Genomic DNA, 24,450 nt, shown 5'->3' on the forward strand with positions numbered 1-24,450 from the left:
GCTATCAGACCTTTATTATACAGTTTTATCAGCCACCATATAAAAAGATGACAGTCAAATTGTCTTCCTCAGCAAAACACCCTGCCCTCTAACCTGTTAGTCATCATGACCTTGGGAAGACTGTGCCTGGTTGGCTGCAGTGATCACTGCACAAAATGGACAAACTTTTGCTGATATGAGTGAACTAAGGCACAGACGTGACCTTACTTTGGTACCAGCGAGTTCTTTCATCATGAAGAGGGAATCATCAGCTCTGTCATCGTCATCATCATCATAGTTGGGTGAGGGAGTTCCTTCTGCGCCTTGCCGTGACAATCCTCCTCCTCCTCTGGGGTCGAATGGGTCTACAACAATTGGCTCCGTGCCTTTGATTTCACAGCGGCAAAAAGGACAACCTTGGCCTTCTGATTCCTTCAAGGCAGAGGAGAGATCTGTTACAACCACCATTAAGATGCTGAAATTAAATACACGGCTAACATACAGGCAGGTTGAAACCTGCTTTTTGGCAGGTACAGAGAGGAAGAGAGAAAAGCAGACTGTGCTATAAATATGGAGGATTTTCTCTCTGGAGTAGAAAAACAACTACTTAGCAAGTCCTTGCACTTCTTGGCTATATATTGAGAGAGCATCTGAGCAGCTTCCCCCTGGGCAGAGGAAGCTAGCACTGATGTTTCTGAACTACGAGCTTATATCCCCTCATCTCCATACCTGAAGGAAACAGAACAGGAGGACACACTGTGTTTCTGACTGCAATTAGTCCCACTCAGGGAGACAAACAAGAGGCAACGCCTCACCTGCCATGCAGTGAGACAGGATGTGCACATCAGATGGCCACATGGTTCAATCTTCACATCCTTGTCGTTTTCAGCACATATTTTACACAGCTGGAACGTGGAGCCCATCTCACAGTACAATTCATATTGTTCCTTGGAGAAAAGATGGACAGACGTTGTTGACATTGTAAAACAATGTGCAGGATTCATCATAGCTACAAGAAATCCAACACAAAATGGGCACAAAAGAAACAGATTGCTCTGAAGAAAGTGGAGTGCAGGTTTTCCCAGATTTTCATTCAGGTGTCCCAAGAACAGCCTGGGAATGCAGGGTTTGAGGGTGCAGACATGGTGGATAGCACAGAAGAATCAATTTGTTGCAGAACATTCTAAATAAGTAACTTAAAGCCTGTGAGCAGAAAGCTTTACAATCTCTCTGCCCAGCCCTACCTTTCAAAGAGTTCTGCAACTCCTGCAAGATATAATAGAGCAGCCTTAAAAACAAGCCTTTGGGATACTGAGTATGACAGGAGAGGACAGAAGACTTCACTCACCTGTGTAACTTTAATGTGGTCCTGAGGTGTGGGCTCACACAAGCCAGTCAAGTCAGGGTTCTGATTCCGGCCATCAGGAAATAAATAACTGTAAGCAGATGAGGAAAAACAATATCTCACTCTGTATGTACATACACATATACATATACACGTACATAAGGTTTCTTTTCAGGCTGGGGGAGGAAAGGAAGAATGAGGGTGAGAACAAAGGGGTGGGAATTCAAAGTACTGTGAACTCAAAAGAAGTTTTGCAAGAATTTCCTTATCAGACAGAAAACAAACACACCATTCTTTACTGCAGAAAGAAGCTTGTTTTCCTTCCTGGGAGCAATTATACCCTTCTTAAATCATTCCACAGTGAAATTGTAATTATCCAGAGTGAGAAAACCGAGGTCATAGTATCAGTTAAGCACAAGTTAAGGAGCCAATTGCAAAAGAGTCTATGATGAGGAAAACACTGACACACTTATTGTCTGCTCTTGCAAAGGACAACACAGCTCCCAGTACAAACGATAGCTGTCTGAGTATTCTCAAGTGCCAAAGCATACAAATTTTTCCACTGACATCAATTCACTTGCTGGAAGTGTTTTCCTGGATCAAGGTCTAAATAAAAAGGAAGAGCTGAAAGATGTTCAGAAGGGGCTGAGTGATGTCAACAGTGACTGCTTGACCTGTGCAACACGCCGTGTCTCCTGAGAAGGGATAACGTATAAGAAGTATAACACAAACAGTAAAAAACAGCAAAAGTTACTTACAAGCCTTCCCTGAAGCCGTCAATCAACGCTTGAAAAAGAGGTTTGTTGTGAGGGATTGTCTGAAGAATGTTCCCATCTGCAGTGACATATCCAATGGCCCACTGACCAAGTCGGGTGCAACTCAATCGAAAAATATAACTGAAAACACAAAGGAAAAGGAACTTCAGTTTGGACTGGAACAGGCAGAAAGCACGAGATGCCAAGTAGGCCTTTGCCTATCTCAGGACAGCAAATAAAAGCCAGTAGGAATGATCGGATGATTTATACCAGCTTTCCTCACTTTACCCCCAGGCAGATCAAAGGACAACTCTGCAATCTGATACGAAGTGAGAAAAGCATCCAAGCAATGGTCTCCATGTGAAATTAAACACGGGATCCACAGCAAGAAACTTCGGCATGCTCATAATCATTTGTTTCAAATTAATTTCAGAAAAGGAAAAAAAAAAATATCAGACTACACAAGGTTTCCATTTTTAAAACCTGCACAGAACTAAAAGCATTCTGACAGCCTCCAGAAGGGAGCACTTGACCCTTCCTCTGCATGAAGAGAAATCTGTCAGCTCTGCTGCACTGGGTTACATCCTACCCAGGACACTGGGCAGCCCAGATTTACTCACGTCCACAGATCATGGCAGGTAAGCCATGACACGGAGGAGAACTGCTGAACACGGGACGAGCTTTGCATAACTAACACAGGAGGACAAAGAAAAACCAAACCAATCTCCTCAGCCAGTGCAGTAATCAGCAGTGTTAGCAGTAGCTACCAGAAAGGCCAAGCACTAACCTGCCAGGTTTGTGAATGAATTTCTGAAGCCGGGCTTTCACCTCATCATACGTTAGGAATGCCATATAACCAGGATGAGTCACTGCTAGGCTATTCCAGTTCCTGAGCAAAGAGGACCATGGCTAGAGAAACAACAAAGTAATATATTAACCTAAAAGGCATCAAGACATACAATACTCCTTAATCAAAGGGCTCGGTGCTTTGCTTAGAACAGTAGGTTTCTTATCCCACCATATATCCCATAGATGACCAAAAGCCTACACCCTCCCGCAGCACCTCAGCCTTGGACTTTCTCTGGTCAGCAATGAAAACATTAGCAAAGAAGGACCTTCATCAAAACTCCTTTAAAAATGAGGGAGAGGTCACTGACATCACAAAAAGCCCAAGAAAAACTACCAATATGTACTGCTTCTTCAGAGAAAATGACTCATTCCAGAGACAGGAATAGAGATGGGAACTTGGGAAGATTATGCAGGAACCACAACCAGCCCGATCCCATCCATGACTTCCTTATGGCCTCAGGAACGTGACCTCCCTTCTCTGTCATGGTTTCACTGTGTCTAAGATGCTTGTGACTTGAACCACCTAACATCACTTGGGTGTGGCATGGACTACTGCCTAGTCCAAGATCTGAAACAATGAACCAGCACACACATGTCAGGTTTGCCCCAAAAAGTGATGTGTAACGGCAGTTTGAAAGCTTTCCATTCTGAGAAGTGCTGGGACGTCCCAACCTCATCCCATTTTCCCAAACTTCTCAACTTGCCCACAGTGCTACCTCTCCCTAAGAACTCTGTATCTCTTGGAAATCACATAACTATCTCTTTTATGTACTATAGCCGGAAAAAGTGCGGAATGAGATCAGATACACTGCACCACCAAACATGGGAATTTTTCATCTAGACGTTTCTTAATTACAACCCACCCCATCACATGGGAAAAGGCAAGCCAGAGCCAAAGAAGTAAGTGTTTGTTCCTGCAAATACCCATTTGCTCCATCAAAAGCTGTGTTTCAGAGCTCAGCGCTATTAAAGACCATGGGCTAGAATTTTACTTGCTATTTATATCCCTTCAGCAACTCAAATACTTCTTGCACACAGAGCACAGAACGTGTCTGCAACATCCTGGCTGTGTCAGTTCAAAAGCTAGGAAACCTACATTTCCATGCTATGATCCATCCTGAACATTCCCCTACGGAAAATAAATCTGACAAGAAAGAAATGGATACGAGGAAAGACGGACTGATAAACTCAGCTTCACATTTCCTGAAGCTGTGTCAGAACTTTGGTCTAAAAATGACCTTTGAAAGGGAAAAACTGATTCATGGGAGGATACAAAATGTGCCTTACGTTTGGTTAGAATCTAAATTTAGAAAACTTTTTCTTCTTCAACCAAAAATATCAAATGCTCTTATGTGATTTAACTACCAAGTGTTTTAAGAACTGGTCAGGGGATGGGGGGCAGGAAGACCAAATCCTTTGCAATATAAATACCACTTTGGTGTGCAAAATATGGTTTATCCTTGGAGAAGTCTAAGCTGAAGCACTAAGACAGATTTCAAGTGATTTACACTTACCTGAAAGAGTCGTGTGAAGATATCAAACTCAAATACTGAAATGTAGTCATTGCACGTCAAGTCAATCGTTGACTTCAGGGCCATGGCTTCCAGCCCTGAACTGATGGGATGCACTTCGTGCAGGGCTTGGCGGAAGCTCTTCCAGGGAACAATGGTCCTGGGGGAAAGCAAGCCATCTGTGACTGGATGCATCCAAAGACCACAATCACATGCCTACCACCCTATACATTTCACCTGTGGAGTGTGCAGGTCATAATAACTGAAGAGGGAAAATCAAAAATGGCCACAAGAGATTTAATCGTGTGGTATGAGCAAAAGACTTCTTGGTACTGAAGGAAATCAACAGCCAAGCATGCTTTAGCCAATTTTCCCTGCAAATACAAAACTTTGGCATCTGAAGTCCATCTCTGCTTTCTCCTTTCTCTTTTTCTGCTGCCCTGTCATGTCAGTGTTTCTGTATGACATGGGCTGTACACATTACTGTCATTTGGTAAGAGTTTAGTAGTTTTCCAGCTGGCAGAGAAGGAGTTAACAATAAGTAGAGGTGCAGACAGTTAAAAAAAACAACAAAAGCTGCAAGCAATTCTCTGAACAGGCATTAACAGGAGAAGATAATCAGCAACCCAAACACAGGCTCCTGTTTAAAGGAATATATTCCTTCCTTTAAAATACTGAGTGGAATAGAAACATGAAAAGAATGTGTCCAGCTTCAGACAGCTGAATACGTGAGTAAATACATTACAGCTTTCTGTTCTGACAGCTACTAATTAAACCCTTTATGTGAAGTACCTTACTTAAAAGCCGTGCCTAATTCCATTAACTTTAATCCCTACACACTGCTGCGGACACCTCTGAGGTTCATTTACACGGCGTTTCATTAGACACAAAAATTAAAGCTGACATTTCAACTGTTTACACCTAAATATACGTCGTGCTTAACTTTCTCCTTCATTCTGGCTTATCAAAGCCATCATGCAAACTGATGAAAGTTCAGAGGATGCAGAAGAAAGGTGTCTAAGTGACTGGAAAGACTAATTGGAGGGAAGATGAAAGAATTTAATATGATGGCTTAGCTTGAGGACAGCTAATATTGGGGGCACAGCAAGCATTGGAAGAAGAATGGTTGTTCTGCATTGTTTGTGGAGCTCACTCAGAAGTTAAGGGATTAAATCAAGGAGAGGAAAATTTAAGTTGCATAATCCAGAGAAACCTTGTGACAGTACAACAGCCTGCTAGGGAAAGTGGGAAGAACCCATCACTTAGCACATCTAAACTAAGACAGGGCCAAGGAGCAACGATGTCCCCAACCCGAGACAGTGCACCAAATGACCTAACGGGTCTCTGCCATCATTCATTCCATTGATCAACCTTAAAAATGCACAGTTCAGTGCACAACGTGTGGTCACACCTTTGATGTTAAGCACAGCCAAAAACTTACTTCTCCCCAAATGCTTTTCTCCAAAATTCTGCAGCATCAGCTTTGGTGATCCGGAATGTGTCTCCTTGGAAAAGGCCACTTGGGAAAATACCTTTGAGTTCTGCCAGCATGTGGCTGAATATCAGGGATAACTTCGTCAGGTTACGCCTACAAAGGATCACAGAAAGAAATGTCTCTTTTAGGAAAGAAAGATGTGGTTTTGCAGGATTAGTGCCTGTAAGAAACAAGACTTTTTATTATTATTACTGTCATTTTTTATTAAAACATAAAAAGGAGGGAAACAAATGCATAGAAGTAGTGGGTTGGAGACTGATGCTCCTCTTCTCCCCCCCTGTTAACACCCTCTAGAAGCTAGAAAAACGGAGGTGCAGAAAAAAGAGCTGGGTATTTCTAGGTCAGAGGCCTTTTTTATGCCCCACATCACATGCTGGGAGGAGAAAGAAGGAACCAGCATCACATGGGGAAGGACAGCTTCTCTTCCGGTCACATCTGACACATTGGGTCTGGTCAGGAGACCTCACTGACCACCACAGGCACAGGTTGGTGGGACAGCAAGCAGGCTGACACAACAGTCTGCAGGATGCAAAGCTCAGCTGCTTCTTTGGCAGCAGCTTTCACCCTTACGTTCTCATGTGCAGTTGTGTCTAAGCAGTGCTTACACCACAAGGGATTCTGGTTTTTGCTATTTTATCCATGCCCAATACCACCAGGTGCTGAAAATCAACCCAAGTAAAACCACCCAGATGCTCTTCTGGAGGCTGCTCAGTTCAGCAGCCCCCCCTGGATGCATTACCCATCCAAACTGTGAGTATTTTAAAGCAAATGTCTGATTCGATCCTACAAACACTGAGCTAAAAGCTGCCTTTGCTGTTCACCTTCATCAGCTTCCAGGAGAGGTGATGTGGGAAGCCCCCCAGCCCATTGCTGTCCCAGTTCCCGGTCACACTGCTTCCTCTGTTCCACACCTTGAAGTGCCAGTGCCATTCCCCACCCCCTGCTTTAGGAAAGCTCACGTATCACAAAAAGGCTACACAGGATCCTGTGCGTAAAAGAAAGCAACTCAGTCAACCGCACCCAACCAGCCAGGTAAGAGATCCCCACGTGATCAGAATCACGCCTGTAAATGTCAAGGTAAACTCACTGCAAATGGTGCATTCCTGTATCCAGGAGCAGACAAGCACCTCCACATTCCCTAAGGCAGGCTCAGGTTAGGGGGCACATCCCTCACCCTACAGGGGAACCGATTTAATGCTGAGCTCACCCCCTTCGGAAGCCCACAGGTTGTTGTTCGCTCTATCCCTCCAATGTGTTTGGTTAGCAAACACTAACATAATTGCCAAGGGAAGGTTCCAGCTGCATAGCTTGCTCCTCCAGCCCTCTCCCAAAAACTCTCTCTTTCACAGAATGAGACAAGGCGACAGTTTATGGCAGAATACAGAGGAAACGCAAAGACCACGCTGTTGTGAGCCATTTAATCCCAACTCAAGCAACAAAGGAGAGGTGGAATTTGCATCCACTCCGTTTATAAAAACAAAGGCATGAGCTGACGGGGAAGCAGCCCGTAGAAAATGCTGAAGGGTTTCCTGAAAGGGTTATGGAGCAATGTCTGCATGCAACCTCAGCAGGTCAAGCAGCATCAACACATTGCTGTGAGATCCCACGTCCCACAGCAGCAGAAGCCTGAAGGCACCGAGGTCCTCCAGCACTCCAAGGTGTGAAAAAGGGCTGACTTGTGAAAAGATCCTAATCCTGCTTGGCCGTACAACACTCAGTAGTAGGAAGGAGCACCACTTCAGGTGTTTACTCCCACACGCTGTGGAAGGCTGGGTATGATGGGGTGAGAAACAAGCTAGAGGAACAAGGGCATGGTTTGACAAAAAGCAAGTGGGTGCACTGCAAGGAGACAAGCTGCATTCCTGTGTGTGCTCACTCCGTTCTGAGAGCCCTCTCCCCTCGCTGTGCTTCAGGACATGCCTGCACCGAGCTGAGCCCAGCAGGCAGCCAGAAGAACGACTTCCTTCAGCAGCCTTCAGTGTGGATGTAGAGATGATGGCTTTACAGCACACACACACTGAGGGACACAAGGTCTGCAGGGAGGTTTCTAAGGTCTAAACACTTTCAGGTCTTAGGTTGAAGTTGCCATCATTTCGTACAAATATTGAGTCATATCTTCTGTAAACAAAAACAGGAAGAGCACGGGCTGTAAACAAAGAAGAGCAGATTACAGAAGGCCCTAGATTAGAAACCAGCTTGCATCCAGCAACCAGTTACCAGTCCTGTGCTACGATCACATCCCCTTTAAAAGCACACTGCTTTATTTGAACAAGACAAGTTATACGTTTGTAAACGAATACAGACCAAGTGAATGCTTGCAGTTACAGTGATGTTTACAGCCCGTAATCACCTTTTTATTGGCATATCAGTGTTTAGTGATTGTGATGGCATTTTATTTTAGTAACATCAGCAACTGTCCTCATCTCTGTAGCTCAGCAATTTAAACAATTTAGGTCATAAAATCCCAAACCTTTTTGGCCACAGACCTGCATGGTCCCTTCCATGTTTCTTAGACTAGCACAGCCCCTACCACGCAGCTGGCAGAACACAAAGGCTGCTGCTACCAAGAGTTGCCCCAGAGCTCTTCCAGCCACGGCTTGGCACCCAAATCCCACTGGCCATCAGAGGAACTTCAGCATCTGTCACACAGGTGTTTGTCAGAACGTTACCCAGGGAGCCTGGGCCACATCAATGGACTCTCCTGGCTGCTTGCAACGAGCTGAAGGCAACACCTGCACCAGCTTCAAAAGAACTGCAGCACGTCTCCGCGCAGCGGTTGGGTCTGGAGGCAGAGCAACAGCTCCGTTTGGGTGGGATCTCATGTTCCCTGCCAGCAGCTTCACACACACATGCAAAGCTTGCAAGCACAGAATCAACCATACACACAAAGAACGAAAGCGTGGAAACCCAACACTTTTCCACTCAATACAGTAACCAAGCACATTGCTAAGAAACACCTGCAGCTCTAGTGCAGGGCAACTAACAGGCAGCAACAAACCAGCAACACCGACGGGGCTTCCTCAGCTGCGGTTACACTCTGAGCATCGTGCTGCCTTCACTGCAACAAGGGCTCCAGCAACGCTGGTGTGCAGCAGTGCCCTTGGGGAGGCTCTGACCGCCCTCCTCAGCTGCAGGCTGGTGGCTGTGTGGGCTCCATCCCTCCGTCCCCCCGGCGCTGCGGTCGCTCTGCTTCCTTCCTGCTCGGCTCCACGCATCGCAGCGGAAGCCCGGAGGTCAGCCGGGCACTTCCAGGCACACCAGGGCTGCTCCCTCCCCCAGAGCCCGAGCAGAGCTCTCTCCTCGAGTTTCCTGTTTGCTGGACAAAGCATTTTTCCTCCGTACAGGCTCGGTCTTGCAAAGCCATCAGCAGCAGAGGACTGCTCTAATCTCAGCACTGCCTCTTGCTGCTGCAGTGATGCAATTAGTTCAATTAACCCACGTTACAATCGTACAGCATCTCGCGGACTCAGGACTACATCAGCCTTACCTCGAGGCAACGTGAAGGCAGCGCTGCCTCTTCCACCGGTGCCAGCCAAAGGTTCTGACCTTCTCTCAACAATCTTCCAACATCTCTCAGCTACTTCTCAGCAAACCAATGGGCATGGGACAATCCTGCTCCTCCTCCATTGGCTCAGTAATGCATCAACATGCCCTGATGCAGCACTGGGGCTGCAAAGCTACTCCATGCAAAGCATGCTGTACACAGCGCTGTGCAGAAGGGATGAGGAGCTGCCATGAGACAGCCAACTACAAAACACTCCAACTGTTTGGAAGTTATTGAGTGCATTTCTTATCTAAGGCAATTTCCAGGGGGATTTTCTATTTGCACTCCTGCTGATGTGAGCAGGGGGTCTGCACAAGCAATGCTCAGTATCTTTAAGTACAGGCTGCTTTTAGCAAAGATTCTTAAAGGGAAGCAGACAGCCACCCCTCTACCTTGCCCCTGAAACAAAATTCAATGCTGTTATTTCATAACTGAGCTCAGTTACAAATCAATGATGAAAACTTAAGAGGATAATAAATTCAAATCAGAGCACCTAAGTTTCAGTAAAACCATCCTACTCAAAACTGAAGAGAAGGCTCCCTATATGCAAACTTGGCTGTTTGAAAGGGCACGACCCGAAACAGAAAATGCAATCTCAGTCCATGGAAAAATGACAAATGACTGGGGAGTGTTTTTTCAGAAAGCAAAGCACGCTTATTTAGCCTGATGGAAAATTAAGGAAAAAAAAGCATTAGAGAGGATGTGGGAGTGTCTGACAGCTAACACTAACCCATTGACTGCAAGTCGGGGCTCCTGTGGGGGATGATGCAGTTTCTGATTGTGTTTCCCCAGAACTAACACACGCACTTAGGGCAGCTCCCACACACCGCTCCCCTTCTTTAGAAATTCTGCACCACTGGGGTGGCCTGGAAAGGAGATGAGTGCTCAGTTAGTGACGTGGTGAAGTAAAGCACTCTGATGGCTGTGCTATTTCTTGCTGCTGCTGCTGCTGGAGAAAAAAAAAGTGCATTTTTATAATCAACTCAGAGTCCGATACGACCCACAGCACTGCAGCTGTATGGCTGCACCCCAGGGGAGAGGCCACGCGGAGCTGCCAGCACAGTGATTATTTCAGTAGTGGAGCAATTAACAGTTGTTTTTCTGTAATCACATGCCACTGACCCTGCTGATGGACAAGGCTTCCTTCAGGACCTGGACACTCTTCAGGTTGCCCAAGGAGGCTGTGGATGCCCCATCCCTGGAGGCATTCAAGGCCAGGCTGGATGTGGCTCTGGGCAGCCTGGTCTGCTGGTTGGCGACCCTGCACATAGCAGGGGGTTGGAACTGGATGAGCATTGTGCTCCTTTGCAACCCAGGCCATTCTATGATCCTTCTATGATTCTGAATATGAGATCATATTGGACTTCCCAGAGGCAAAAAATCCCAGTGCTTTACCTTATTTTACAGGCGAGGCAGCTGAAGCACAGGCAGTGCTGGAAACTGGAATGGGGAGTCTAAAATCCTTTATCATGTGCTCATTACTGAAGAATACTGTCCACTACGTGCTGCTGCAAGGAATTACAGCTATGGAAATCCAAGTTTCCTACCCTCTCACTCCTGAAGTCAACATACAGTTACATCCAGGATGACACTCAGCAGACAGAGTTTGAACCCACACGGGTAAACGGAAGCACAAGCTTCAGGACTTAAGAAAATAATGAAACCACAGCTCTTGGGGTCCTGCAAACAGCCAGATAGGGAAAAAAAAATACAACAACTTAATATATGTAAGAGTTTGAATAAGTCAGCCTTTTTAAACTCTCCAATAAGTCAAACTCACGTTTCAGAAACCACAAAGGCATGAGGTTATCATGTAACAGATGCGTTTCAGCTGTTAGCAGCTATGCACCAGCCAGCAGCAGCTCCAGCTCATTTGGGCAGCTAGGTGGCTGCACCTGGTCCCAGAAGGAACAACTGCACCAGGTTCTCATCTTCGTGTCAGCACAAAGCACCATGCGCAACCAGGAGCAAGTGGGAATGCTCGAGGTGCTCCCAAGCTGACTTTCATAACTCAAACAGCTTCAGAGCCCTCCATGCACAGTGATCAGTTTTAAAAATAGCTACAACGGAACTACTTTCAACAAAACTTGCAACACAGGAAGTGAATGAAATTCCACTTAACTATTGCTAGTTCAGCAGAAGTCACCTTCTGCAGCAGCACTGAGCCCTGACCTGCAAAACACACAGCCAGCAGCAGGCAGGCATCTCCCAGCAGGGAACTCACTGCTTTTTTCAGACTCTGCAAAAGCCACCTTGGTTTTGTGGAGGAGCTTGTCTGGGAGAGAGGAAGCAAGCAACATGCTTATCATGACTTGTTTGTACAAGTTTCACTTCTAACTCACTTTTTGGTTTAAATGGGTGCAGGCTTCTCTGTTTCGTTCTTTATAGAGACGCAAAAACAGCTGATCCATCCTGCAGTTCCGAGGCTTCCCTCACTAAGCCCACGGTGCTGAAGGTGCTGTGACCTCAGCAAGCGGAGCTGTGTCAGTGCTGCCCTCCAGTCCTGCAAAGCTCCGTGCAATGCAATGCTGCTTGCCAACATAGCCCCAGCTACAGCCCTCCTCAAACCCACTGGGACCCCAAACGCAACAGCCTGGCCCTGTGCATGCAAGCTGAGCACCCAAGGAACACAGCACAGCTGCCAAGAAGTAGAATCACACTTGGCCAGCATCAGAACTCTGCATTTTAGGAGGTCATTCCTCCCAGCTAAACTGCATGCTGGTACCACCATCCACCAAGCAGCTCACAGAGCTGGCCTTGCATCAAGCCCTACACTTTTATAGACTCTGAGAAGAATAAAAAGTTGACTTCCCCACTGTGCAATGAGCTGGAAGGTTACCATGGCCCATAAGCAGATTTTCAAGACAGCGGTACAAATTCTGACCGAAAGAAAATGAAAATGAATGCAAGCTTATGGCAGTGATATGAAGCCTTATCTGAGTTCCCTAATTATCACCTCAACTAGCAGTTTAAAGCAGAGTTAAAGAGAAATAATTCTCATTCCTCTCCCCAACAACATTTAAATGATAATGAATTTCTCCTTGGGTAATAAGCAGTTAGTTAGCACTCATATGCTGGAGCCTGGCAAGGAAACCTTTCTTGTGGGCAGCTTTGGAGCCTGCTCTTTTCTTTACGATGCTCTAATTTAAATGCAGATGTAGACTTCACACCAGTGGGTTTTGTTTAAAAAAAAGAAATAAAAGTCTTTGCTGTGCTGGAAGGAAGCAGCAGCAGGAGGACCTGCTCACTGTGTGTGTGTGTGTATGTGTGTGTGTGGGTGTGTGGGTGTGCAAGCACTCCCAAATACGTGATCAGAGCAGAACCTCCTCCGGAGGGCTCTCCTGGGTCATGGCATTGCACCAATGCTTTCCGAATTGTTACATTCCAATCCTTTTTCCAACTCATTCTTCACGCATTTCCTTCCCCTTTAGGGACACGCACGGTCATTTTGAGTACACATTAAATCCCGGTCGCTTTTTCCTGTGTAAATCAGTCTCCATGCTGGAGCTGGAGAAGAATACTGAATCCTGCTGAGCCAGCATCCCTTCTGTCAGGAAGACAACAGTTAAACACAGACGGCTTCCCAAAACTTCCCTTGTTACAGGCAGGGTTTGTGCCACTCCCTGTCCAACCCCATTTGCTCTTCTACAAATGCATTAATTTTGTTAACTGCTTATCGGAGCGTGCAAGCTCAGCTTGTTAAAATCACCCATGCTATTTCCTATATAATCAGTCGATACCCCGAGTAATTACTTCTCCCTTCACCTGCCCCCACCCACTGACTCAATTCGCACATGGAAACGTTCACAGTGGTCTGATTTTCTTCAGGAAACAACTGATCTGAATTTCCCCCCATGGCAGATGCTCTACGGTGCTCACTAAAGCTGATTCATGGCTGAAAATGGGACTCTTGGCCCTAATTTATCTCCTCCCAAGTAAGAGAGGGTTCCTACTACGGGTCCTTTGTGTGTTGACCCGTTGGGTATCCTGTATAGAATTGCTCTTGTTGCATTGCTTTGGCTGTATAGCAGACAAGCTTCACCTCTGGGTGGTTTGCTTCCTCATTTTGAACAAGTCTTAAATGCCTCCTGTGCCAGGAAGCACTGGGATCTATGAAGAATACAAGCCAGCAGTTTCAGAAACGTTTGCATCCTCAAGAACACTGCTGGTTACACACACCTCACCTTCAGCACATGAGAAAACATCAAGAATGATAGATCAGCTCCCAAAATACCACTGATCCCAACACCAAACCCTGCAAGGTTAACTTTGCAGCCTAGCAGATGCTCAAATATCAGTTTGATTTTAGAGGCTAAAGAGCCCATTAGCAAGGGCAGCCACAACAGGCAGCCGACAGCAGTGTTACTCTGAGCACTGGCTAAAAAAGAGCCTACTCAGAAGTCAGCACACTGAAGCCTATCTACGTGCCCACTCAGTCTATAAGCAGAAACAAGAAGTTACCACACGTACCCAATTAGGCAGGAAGTGCACACACAGCACCCTTAACAGTGCTAATTTTTAAATAGAAGCGCAAGTGACCTAAAGCAGAATTTAAATAGTTATCTTTAAAGCTCTACTAATAAAATAAACGGGCAAGTTCCCCTTGCAAGAACTGCAGGATGGCTGGTACCAGTGTCAGCTGAATGACTACACCCAACCATGCTGCCCAAGGACAGAAAGGAAGCCCTGAGTGCTGATAGCAGTGTGTGAGCCACAAGGACAGCCCAACGGGGGATGCTGTCAGCAGGCTGACCGTTGAGGTATGACGCAGGAGAGTGTTTAACAGCTCTACCATTGCAGCTGGACTAAAACTGAAGGAACAAAGACTCAGCCACATCCGTAGTACAGCAGGCATGCACACGAGCCCCTCCTAACCCTGCTCTTGTTTGAAAGTCAGAATAACACACCAAGGTTCGTGTTGTGCTTTGCACAAATAAGCCTTTCGATGTCCAAACGCAACCTTCTTTCCACTTGTGGTTTTTAAACTAAGCCTGCCTTACAGCAAACCCTGAGCAGCATCCGTGCTCTGCTCCCACGCTGCCTGCTGGGAACACGCACACGCTGCAGTGCAGCAGAGCACTGACACTGCCTGACACACATCTTGCAGCTCTGAGGGATGTGTAATGCAGCATGGGCAGCCACAAGGCACGGTGCTCCTTGCAGCTCTGCTCCGGTTCTGCCTCAGCCCACTGCAGAGGGATGTGCAGGAGAGGCTGTGAAAAGTTTGAGCAAAGGCACAAAGAGATTTAGAAATGAGAAAAGCAGCTTTGGTCGCTTTGATGCTCAAGTATGAAGACGAATGTGCTCTCACAACCTCAGACACTTCGGGCAGTCCTAATGGCTGACACGTTTGCTAGCAGCAAACACCTGCGTGGTTTGCACGCTACTCATGCAAATGTCACAACAGTGCATTTGCTTTACATCAGGAGATTCAGGGGGGGAGGAAAACAACGGCACACACAACAGGAAACAAACTGAATGCTAAATCTGGAAGACAGGAAGAAAGAAGCTTCAAGGACAACAGGAAAAGAAAAAGCCAGAAACAGTCAAGAAAAAGTGATTATTCAGTACACCAAATTAGATTTTTAAAGGCATGTTTTCAAAACACTGCAGACTAACATTAGCAGTGAGCTTACATAAGATCAAGACAGATTTTTTATATATACATACATATGCACACACACACACTGCCATGAGTATGCTTGCAATGAATACCAGATTCGAGTTATATTTGTTTGCTCTGCAGGATGCTGACAAGCTTCCAGAAAGTTTCTCCCACGCTTTGGATATTTGAACTCATTCATGCTTACAGACATAAAACACACACACACACAAAAAAAACCCCACATCACTTTTGTCTTCAACTCCTAGCAAGGTAAGAACATCTTACCTTTTAAATCAAGAGGTGCATTGATGGCAACGTTTCTTTTAAGCAAATTTAAGAAGCAACGAATGAACAGCATTCAGTTACCAGCTTCCAAAAGGCCGCACGGATGCTGCAAGTGCAGCAATTAGCAGATTGCCTATAGCTGAACCAGCAGCAGCATTCCTTGGACAGAGCTATCTCTTGAACTGGCATACGGCTCACATGCACAACCTCTTCTCTACCACAAATTAGAGAATTGAGAAGGTTACCACTCTTGTTACCAGCCCCAGGATAAACGTGTTTTGCCCTCTGTGCCAAAACAGTAAGTGCTGCTTCCTGGGCTGAGCACGAAGCAAAAGGAGATGCCATGAAACCAGCTGGGATGCAATTCTGCTTTCACACTTAGGTCTGCAAGTCTCACCGCAGTTGCTTCTCTGGTAAATTGTTTATTTATAAATGGCACAATTAGCAAATCCCCAGAGACTCCTGTCACCTCTAATGGAATCCCCTTTGAGTTCATTCATTTGGATCCTCCTCCTCCTTTTACCAATTTGTTTGAGCGCAGACAGAACGAGCAGCTTTTCCAGGATGGTTAACTCTGCAGGAACATTTCTCTGCCTCCCTCTGAAATGCCAATGGAGGGGAGGGGAGAGGTAGAACCTGCTATTGACACGGCTATCCTCCATTTGCTCATCAGATGTTCCACACTGACGACAGGCAGATCACAACACATGCACAGCTAACCAGAACAAGCATCAGATAAACCCTGAAGGGTTTCACATACCCTCAGCCTATTTCTGGAGGCAACAGTGAACGTTCTAGAAAACAACATCACCCGTATTACATGGCAGCAACATACAAACCATAAGCAATAGCTGCCACTTTAGATATTTTAGGAACAACCTGTTGCACTGTAAAGTCATCATCTCCAATGATCATCCATCACTATCTCAAAGAGCAATCCAATAAAACAAGCAGGAGACTCAGAGTTCAGTTGTTGTGGGTTTACATAGAAAACTAAACGTCTTCTAAAGGAGACAATGAGACCACGTGAAGATGCTATATTTGCACTCTCAAGCCCCGTCTCCAGCAAGCTCACTGCAAGTCTCATCTGACAAAGCAATGCCAAACTGCAAATCTCAAAGAGATTTTTATTTCTTAATTCATTCTTCATCACTGGCAATAGGAAATCAAACAGCATGAACAGCAGCTTCTACAGCCACTCCAACAGACTTGCTGGAGTTCAGCATTATAGAATATGGTGCAGAGAGTTCGATATATACCAGAAACATGTGCCAGCACTTCTCTTTTTTCTTCACCCCAAAGTAATTCAAGCAAGTAGTTGCCAGGGCGTTAACCACATATTCTCCCCAGAGCAATTACGTTCAGCTACTGGGTTGTTTCACTTTTTTTTTCCACTGTTTCTTAATTCAGTGCCTACTGCAAAAAGCTGAAATGAGTTTTAAATGACAAGTGCATGCTTTGTACGCCTCTGTCCATTACATCTGCTGCCAACAGTTGGACAAATGCATAAGATCAATGCTTCTCACAGCTGTATCCTTCTCTTAAGTCACCCTAGCTCTCCTTAAAGCCAAATGAAGGGAAGACAGCCTTTAAAGTACAGCACAGTGCTCCTCAGGATCCAGACAAAGCCTATAGATAACTGCTTTGCTACATAACACAAAACATTTCTCTGTTTCCTAAAACTGTCAGAAAGGTTATTCTGGATCTTATCACCCTTCACAAAATGAGTAAGACCTTTTCACAGCACACTTTACTGTTCACATGTACCTAACACCTGAACTACACAACAACGAGGGCCATGCAGGCACTGAACACATACCCTGCGCTCTGATTTCAATAGAACCAAGTATGTTTTACTTGAAACTCTACACTTCCCCTTAAATTTCATCAGTCTGTTCTCATGTACAGACACGTCACCCAGCAGACATCGGTTCACTAAAGCACACTCGTATCACGAATACCAGAAAGCATTTTTCCCCATTACCTAGGCTGAGAGTTCTCCTCATACATCCGCTCTTTCCCCTCCTTGAAGAGGCTGATGGTCTGCTTGGTTTTCTTCATCAGGTTCTCCATGAACACACGGAAGTACTCGTTTTCTCCCAAGGTCTCCATCTTCCCCTCGTAGCGGGACAGGATGGTCCGGAGGTGCTGGTAGGTGTCGGGCAGAAGGTCCAGGATGTAGGGCGGGCTGTTCTTCAGGGCCAGCTTTGGGTTCTGGCACAGGCGCACCACCTGTGGTTCATCAAGAACACTCATTTTTAAAACTTAAAAATAGCAAGCGAGTCATCAGTCACTTCCAGACCATCCCGTGTTACTTACGGACCATATTTCTTTTGTTCACGCAGGGAGCCCAGCCACAGGGCAAGCCTAGGGACCAAAGCATAACAGGATGCAAGCTGAACTTACTATAGGTTTTCACTATATATGTCAATGGCTCATGATAACAAGTTTGTGACTGGGGAGAATAAAAGAAGCCTCTTTGCCACCTACTGCTGCCAACATTTTCCAGTGCCTAGAGAATGGAAGGGAGAAAGAATGGCAAAATAGCAATTGGAAAAATTACTGGTGCGCTGACAGCTGTAAGAACCAAAACTCTGCTATTCTGTTCTACTGTTTTGATCCCATTTTCAGAGGTTTGAGAAGTAAGAAAGCAGCTCGTACAGCCTTACTGCTGTCCTGCTGGATAACTGCTTCCATCTTGTGCCTCTTCCATCAAATGTGAGCAGAAGACCAGCACAAAATACACATACAGCTTCCTAAAGCTCTTTGCTAAAGTGCACGTTATCTGACAGCCCAATCTGAAGCACACTAATGAGGTCTGTTAATGACAGCCACACGCACAAGAGCATACAGGAGTCCTCATGCAGACAACACTTCCACAAAGCCTTGAGGAATCCCAATGGCACGAGTTGGAAGGGACCTTAAAGATCACCTAGAAATCTTCCTGAGCAATCTGCTGGTTCCCTGCTTCCCTCAAGCACCTCAGCACTGCTGTAAAACAAATGAATTCAGGCTGAAACGAGGCTTTAGCATCTCACTCTGCCATTGAGGGCTGCACAAAGCAACCTTGAAGGGTTAAGCACCATCTCCACTGCCACCTGACTTAGAGCAGCCCCTCCAATGCCAGCTGACTGAGGACTGTGTCACTAAAGAGATGGGCACCCCGTATGTTAACAAACAAACAGAAAAATCCAACTGACATTTAGAGAACTGCTTGCCTAGAAAACCCTCCCTGAGAGGAGATGGAAGTAAAAGCACCAAAATGGCCCCTGTGTGTGTGTGTGTTAAGAAGCCTCAACCAGCAGACGGGTGGTCACGCAGCTGACTTAGCCAATTGATTTGGATGCCTCAATTGCTGCTTCCTTGGAGCCTGTGAACACTACAACAAACCACATCAACAAACTGAGTCAACACATTTGTCCCCTGGACAAAACCAGCTTCACTGCATGGCATGAGCAGATCCTAAATATGCTCCACCGGCAGCAAAATCGCTTCCTCCATAGAAATTGTTTCTTAGGCAGTGGCTTGAAAACTTAACAGGAGCAGTCCCTATGAGGAAGCCACATTAAATAGGCACACAGGTCCCAGTATGCCCTTCTCTCAGTCATCCATAATAGAAAACAGTTGGAAAATACCCAGCCACAGAAGCAGACCCTGTGAGTCAGTACTGCACCAACTTCAGCAGTGATTCCAACACGTCCACGCAGAAGTCCTGCAAAGCACAGCTCCCACAGGATGCCCTACAAAACGTCCCTCTCAGTTCACTGTGCCCCCCATTTTGCCATCCCATGCCCTACCAACGCAGAATTTGGAGCCAGCCCATCTGCTAGGGCCACCAACCTGTTGCCTGATGGAAGAAAGGCTCCAGCACAGACACCTCTGCTCCGTGCAGTGGGCTGGGGATGCACTGCAGAGCCTGCCCAGCCCCTGGAACCACTGCACTGTGGCACAGTTCTCCAGTACTGCTCAGAAACACTACAATTCTTTCCTTAAGAGCAAGTTCTGTTGAAATGACATCTCACCTTGAGACAGCAGTACAAGAAAAGCTACTCAAACTCCTCTTATCTCCTGCTGCGTTTGTACCCGGCCTCTCTGCTACCTGCAAGGAAGGTGACCTGCAGAAGCATTTCTCAGTATCAGCTTTAGAAGCTCAGTAACATCAGCACGCTGCTCTGAGTTACCCATAAGCTCATCTTCCTCTGCTGGATCTCACTGCACTGTACTGCATCCCTTAAACCTTGCCTGGAGAGCCTCAGGACCACAACACCAATCCTTCAAACGCAATCTGCATCAGCTGCTGCCCCTCCACATCTGGGAGAAGAGATTCCCAATTGCAGCTGCTCGTGTAAAAAACAAAGGGTTGATTTCACCAGCCAACACGTCGTATGTTTTCTTACACAGAGCACTGCTTTATTTGCTGAAGACAGTGATAAGATGAGCAAGCCTGATAAAAACAAATGAAAAGCAGTTCCTCCCACTTGAACCAATCTATACACCAGGTTCGAGACGCTGCAAGGAAGTGACTGCATTGCTTACTGTGCTGTTTGTGCAGGCTCACAAGATGCCTGACAACATACCCATCCTCAGAAGGGCGCTGATATTTCAGAGATAAATGCACAGATATCACCCGGTTCAGTGCAGGTGTGCATCCTTCTGCACAGCCACGACAGCGACGCAGAGGGCTGTCCTGTGTGTTAGAGTGCAATCAGGGCAACGGCCCACACTCCCAATTAGAACTTCAAGTTAAAGAATCTGAAAGGCAGGAATACATCATCAGGCAGCTTATGGAGAACATTATGGGGAAAGTATTTGGACAAGAATCAACTTGCAAAGGAAATTCATCAGTCACATCCAGAACCAGAGATGCACGATTGCTTTGACAACCCCTGCTCATTAAGCAGGCTGAGGAATCAGGCCATGAACGCACTGTATGTACAGCACACATCTCTGCAAGGAAAACATCATCTATTAAACATGCACACAAGTTGTTTTTCCTTCATTTGCACCTGTACCTTCATTTAATTGGCCCAGAAAACTAACCCATTTTCGATTGCTCCCACACACCCCATCTCACCACTGCATCCACAACCACCGTATGAAGGCCTGACAACTTCCTACACAGATCTTCAATTCTAAGTGTGCGTTAACACAACTAAAGCTAATTGAAATCAGAGAGGCTTCTCAATGTCAGATCTCCCTCCTGCCCCCATCACACTGCACAACAAGCTGTCTAAGACTCAAAAAAGTAAGTCTAGAGCCAGAGCTTTCAGGTATTGCTTAGGAGCAAAAAGGGGAAACTGGCGCTTTTAGAATTTCCTTTGACTTGTGGCAAACAACCATACCCTGATCTTGGCTTTTCTGCTGGTGATTTCATGGTGGAGATGGGGGATAGCCAAGGATGGGTCTCACAGACCACAGTCCACAACACCCAAGTGTCTGCAGGCCAACCTTTTCCTCAGAACAGCCCACCTCATCAAGGCAAACACAGACTGACGTTCACCTCTATATCACAGGAGCAAGAAAGAAGATTTGCATTCCTACAAGTTGTGCCTGCAAGTTGAATTTATTCCCAACAGAATCACATTTCTGTGCTCATCTTCAAACCAGTCTTCCCACCTCAGCCCTTATACTTATGCCCTCCGTGTGCGTCAGAGGCAGCCACTGGCACTTCTCAAAAGACTTCACGCTGGATCCCAGTCCCTCTCTGCAGAAGGTGATCAAAGCTCATCACAAACCCAGCAGAGTGCAACCATAAACCGTGCCTTTTGTGGAGCCAGCCAACGCAAAGTGATTTCCTGGCATGAGCATCATTTAATACGCCTTGAAGAAAGTCATCTACCCTGCCTTCCTCAGCACTGACTGCTGGAGATTCAGATGCTGCAAGCATCGACACAATGGGAAAGAGAGAAAAGAGGTGAACTGCATAAGCCCAGGGGGTAATGGGGTGAGGGATGCCCTCAGCCCCTATGCTGTGCTCCTGGGGGAGGGTGACACTCCCCAGGGACCGCTGGGCTCTTCGCTTTGAGGCTGTGCTGCTCCTCGGGGGTGTCCTCCTGCCTTGAACCCGGCACGATCCACCACACACCGTAGCCTGCAGCACACCAAGCCCAACCTCAGCTCTCGACAGCAATAAGAATGATCACAATCCCAGGGAAAAACGCATCGCACGTTTTGACGTCCTGCCCAACCACGATACCTATGCTCGCTTACTGGGCCATCCTATACACACCACGAGAACCCACGATGGACTGCTCGCCAGGTTCTCTCCCAATAGCACACGGGATCACAGCTCCAGGCCGGGGGCTGCCGCCCTGCTGTGCCCACAGCCATTTCCTGGCGGCGTGAAGGCCACAGGAGGGGAGTGCCTGACCCCAGCACCAAGGCCTGGGATAGGAAGAGGTTCCCCCCCCCCAATTCCCACACCGCGAGGTTTGGGTGCTTATCGTTAGATCTGATTCTCTCTATTTTTGCAAAGGGTTTTACGCGGCGTTTCGTGGCTGTTACACAGCGCTGCACGGCTCTCAGCCCTCGGGGACGCAGCAATGCGGCCCCATCCCTTCAGACAACAGCGCAGCGCCGCACAGCTTCGCCCCATAGCGCCCCACGCCCCCCCCCCGCCCCCCAGGCCCGGCCCACCCCGCGGATCCCCCCCGTGCCACCCCCCGCCCGGGCCCACCTTGTCCATCAGCTTCCAGCACTTCTCCACCATCTTTTTGTCCACGGCGCCGGGCTGGTGCGGGCCGAGGTGGTGGTGGTGCGGCTGGAAGGCGTCCTTCATCAGCCCGATCAGCCCCCCGGGGCCCTTCTTCAGCGGAGCCGACATGAGGGCAGCGCGGGGGCGGCCGACTGAGAGCCCACAGCCGCCCCCACCCCGAGCGGCACCGGGCCGCGGCCCTGCGGGGCTGACGGCCGTGGGGCGCTCCGCGGGCCGGGCCGGGCCGGGCCGGGCGGGCGGCGACAGAGGGAGCCGCGGGCGGTGGCGGCGGCAGCGGCGGCGGGGGGCGCCCGGCTCCAGCGCCGCTCCGCCCTTCGCCCCGGCCACGCCGCGCGCTGATTGGCGGGTCGCCCCCTCCGCGCGCCACGCTCCGCCCCCTCCTCCGGGGAGGAGCCGCTGCCCATTGGCTGGCGCCAGCGCCCAGTAGGAAGAGGGCGAGCGGAGGGCCGAACAGCAGGCCCCGCCTCGTCGCTTCAGAGCATGCGCAGAGCAGCGGGAGGACGGCGCGGCGGCCATGTTTAGTGCGGGCAGGCGGGGGGTGCGGGCAGGGTGGGGCGGTGTTGCCATGGGAACGGTCCCGCGGGCGGCGCGTTGCACGCAGGCCGTTCCGCGCTATTCTGCGGGTCTTGCACAAGAGACTATTTCCCCTTTCCAAAAACCAGCTTCCCTTTTCCCCCAAATAAAGAACTGACAAGCGTTGAAAGCGGGAAGTAGGGGTGCCCTGTACCGGCAGAGAGCTTCCCCATGGCTGCGTGCCCCCATTCCCCTCAGAACCCGCTGCACCACCCTCCTGCTTTCCGTCACGGTATAATTGCAGCACAGCGGCCATCCCTGTGGAGGCTGCCGGCACAGGGGACAGAAGGCCACGGCCACTGCTCCCTCTGTGGAAGCAGAACCGAAGTGTAGCAGATCTGTGGTGCCATCCTAAGGCACAGGGTGGTGTTTGGTGTCACGGTGGCATCTCCCTCCATAAAAGGGCCGGCACTGCAGCAGGTCGGGGCATGGGAGCAGGCACAGAGCAGGGAGAGGAAAGGAGACCATGCTGTGCTATGTCTGTGTTCTGACCCGGCTGACAGCAGCAGGCTTTTGGAAATGACAACGCAGGCCCGAAAGAGAGCTCGGTTCTGTTTCCGTGCTGCCTTCAGATCCCCTTTTCAGCTCCCTTTCCAGCCAGAGCGCTTCCTCTGTGACAAGCAGGGCTGCTGCAAACCTGCGTCAGCGCCACGGCGTGGGCTGCAAGGGGAAGAGAGAATGCAGCAATGCTTTGACACCTCTGGCCTGCAGGCTGCCAACCAGCTCCTGCGGGGCCCTGGCTGAGCAGGGCAGCGAGAAGCAGCACCCAGCAGTGGTTCTGCTGGTGGTTCGAGTGGTTCTAAAGCTCTCTGTCTTGCTTTTACTGCCTTTCGTAGGGCTCGGTGAATATGTCTGGGACAGGCAGCTCCTTGTCTGGCTTTAATTACCTGGGCAAATTTTCCTAAGGATTATATTGACCTCAAATATGTCAACGTTTATTGAGGCCGTGTTCCTGAGGCTTTTCCCATTAGATGTTAATGGATTCTGGCTAATAGTCAAGCCGGATTGACCACCGGAGGGTGCCCTGGCCAGCTCCAGGATACCACAAGTACCTGGGGAGAGGGATGGGGAGGGTTCCACCGGCTGTGTGGAGCCAAAGAGAAAAATCACCATGGCCCCAATCCAAAGAGATCGGGGAGCTTGCTTGAGCAATTGCACTCCTGGCTATCTGCTGCTCTGGGCATGTCTCACCCCAAGTCATGGCTGTGTTCATGTGCAAGGCTTGAAGGAGAGGTTGCTGTCCCCTCCCTGCGGGGGAGATGATGTCCCAGCATTCAAGTTGGATTTTAGAAAAGAATTATTCTCGGAAAGAGGGGTCAGGCATTGGAACGGGCTGCCCAGGGGAGTGGTGGGGTCACCATCCCTGGAGGTGTTCCAGAACGGTGGAGATGTGGCACGTGGGGTCATGGTTTAGTGGGCATGGTGGGGATGGGCTGATGGTTAGGTTTGATGAGCTTACTGGTCTTTTCCAACACTAATGATTCTATGATTGTATCCCTATGCAGAGCCTCTGCCAGCTCACTGCTCCTGCTGCCCTGCCCATACAGCAAGGTTCAGGTCCCACTGAGCAGATCTCACCTATACGCTCCCAGGTGTTTCGGGTGAATCACATCCTGAGCAGAAATAACTGTCTGAGATCCCCTCCCTGTCCTGTTTTATAAAGAATCCAAATCCAGCCACAGTCTCCAGGGCAAAACTCATAGCAGCAAGCAGGAAAGTAAGTAGGAGGGTGTGCCGGAGGGGAGAGGCAGGGCAGGAAGGGAGGAAGATGCAGGGCTTGTCTCAAGCTGTGAC

At 48.1% G+C, this 24,450-nt stretch overlaps 1 protein-coding gene across 1 annotated transcript in view; it reads right to left on the reverse strand.

The window, feature by feature from the left end:
* The window catches only part of CBL (Cbl proto-oncogene), a 34,324-nt gene extending 11,900 nt beyond the window's left edge, over positions 1–22,424 (reverse strand). Inside the window, exons 1-9 of the mRNA NM_204208.2 lie at positions 22,045–22,424; positions 17,353–17,600; positions 5,881–6,027; positions 4,443–4,599; positions 2,867–2,988; positions 2,083–2,220; positions 1,328–1,415; positions 795–926; positions 208–411 (exon numbers count right to left, since the gene is read on the reverse strand). Coding sequence (NP_989539.2) covers positions 208–411; positions 795–926; positions 1,328–1,415; positions 2,083–2,220; positions 2,867–2,988; positions 4,443–4,599; positions 5,881–6,027; positions 17,353–17,600; positions 22,045–22,191 — 1,383 coding nt within the window. The 5' untranslated portion in view covers positions 22,192–22,424. The remainder of the gene's footprint in view (positions 1–207; positions 412–794; positions 927–1,327; positions 1,416–2,082; positions 2,221–2,866; positions 2,989–4,442; positions 4,600–5,880; positions 6,028–17,352; positions 17,601–22,044) is intronic.
* Positions 22,425–24,450: the final 2,026 nt, after the last annotated feature.

Source organism: Gallus gallus, chromosome 24, assembly GCF_016699485.2.
Source record: "Gallus gallus isolate bGalGal1 chromosome 24, bGalGal1.mat.broiler.GRCg7b, whole genome shotgun sequence".
In the NCBI taxonomy this organism is placed as follows: Eukaryota; Metazoa; Chordata; class Aves; order Galliformes; family Phasianidae; genus Gallus; species Gallus gallus.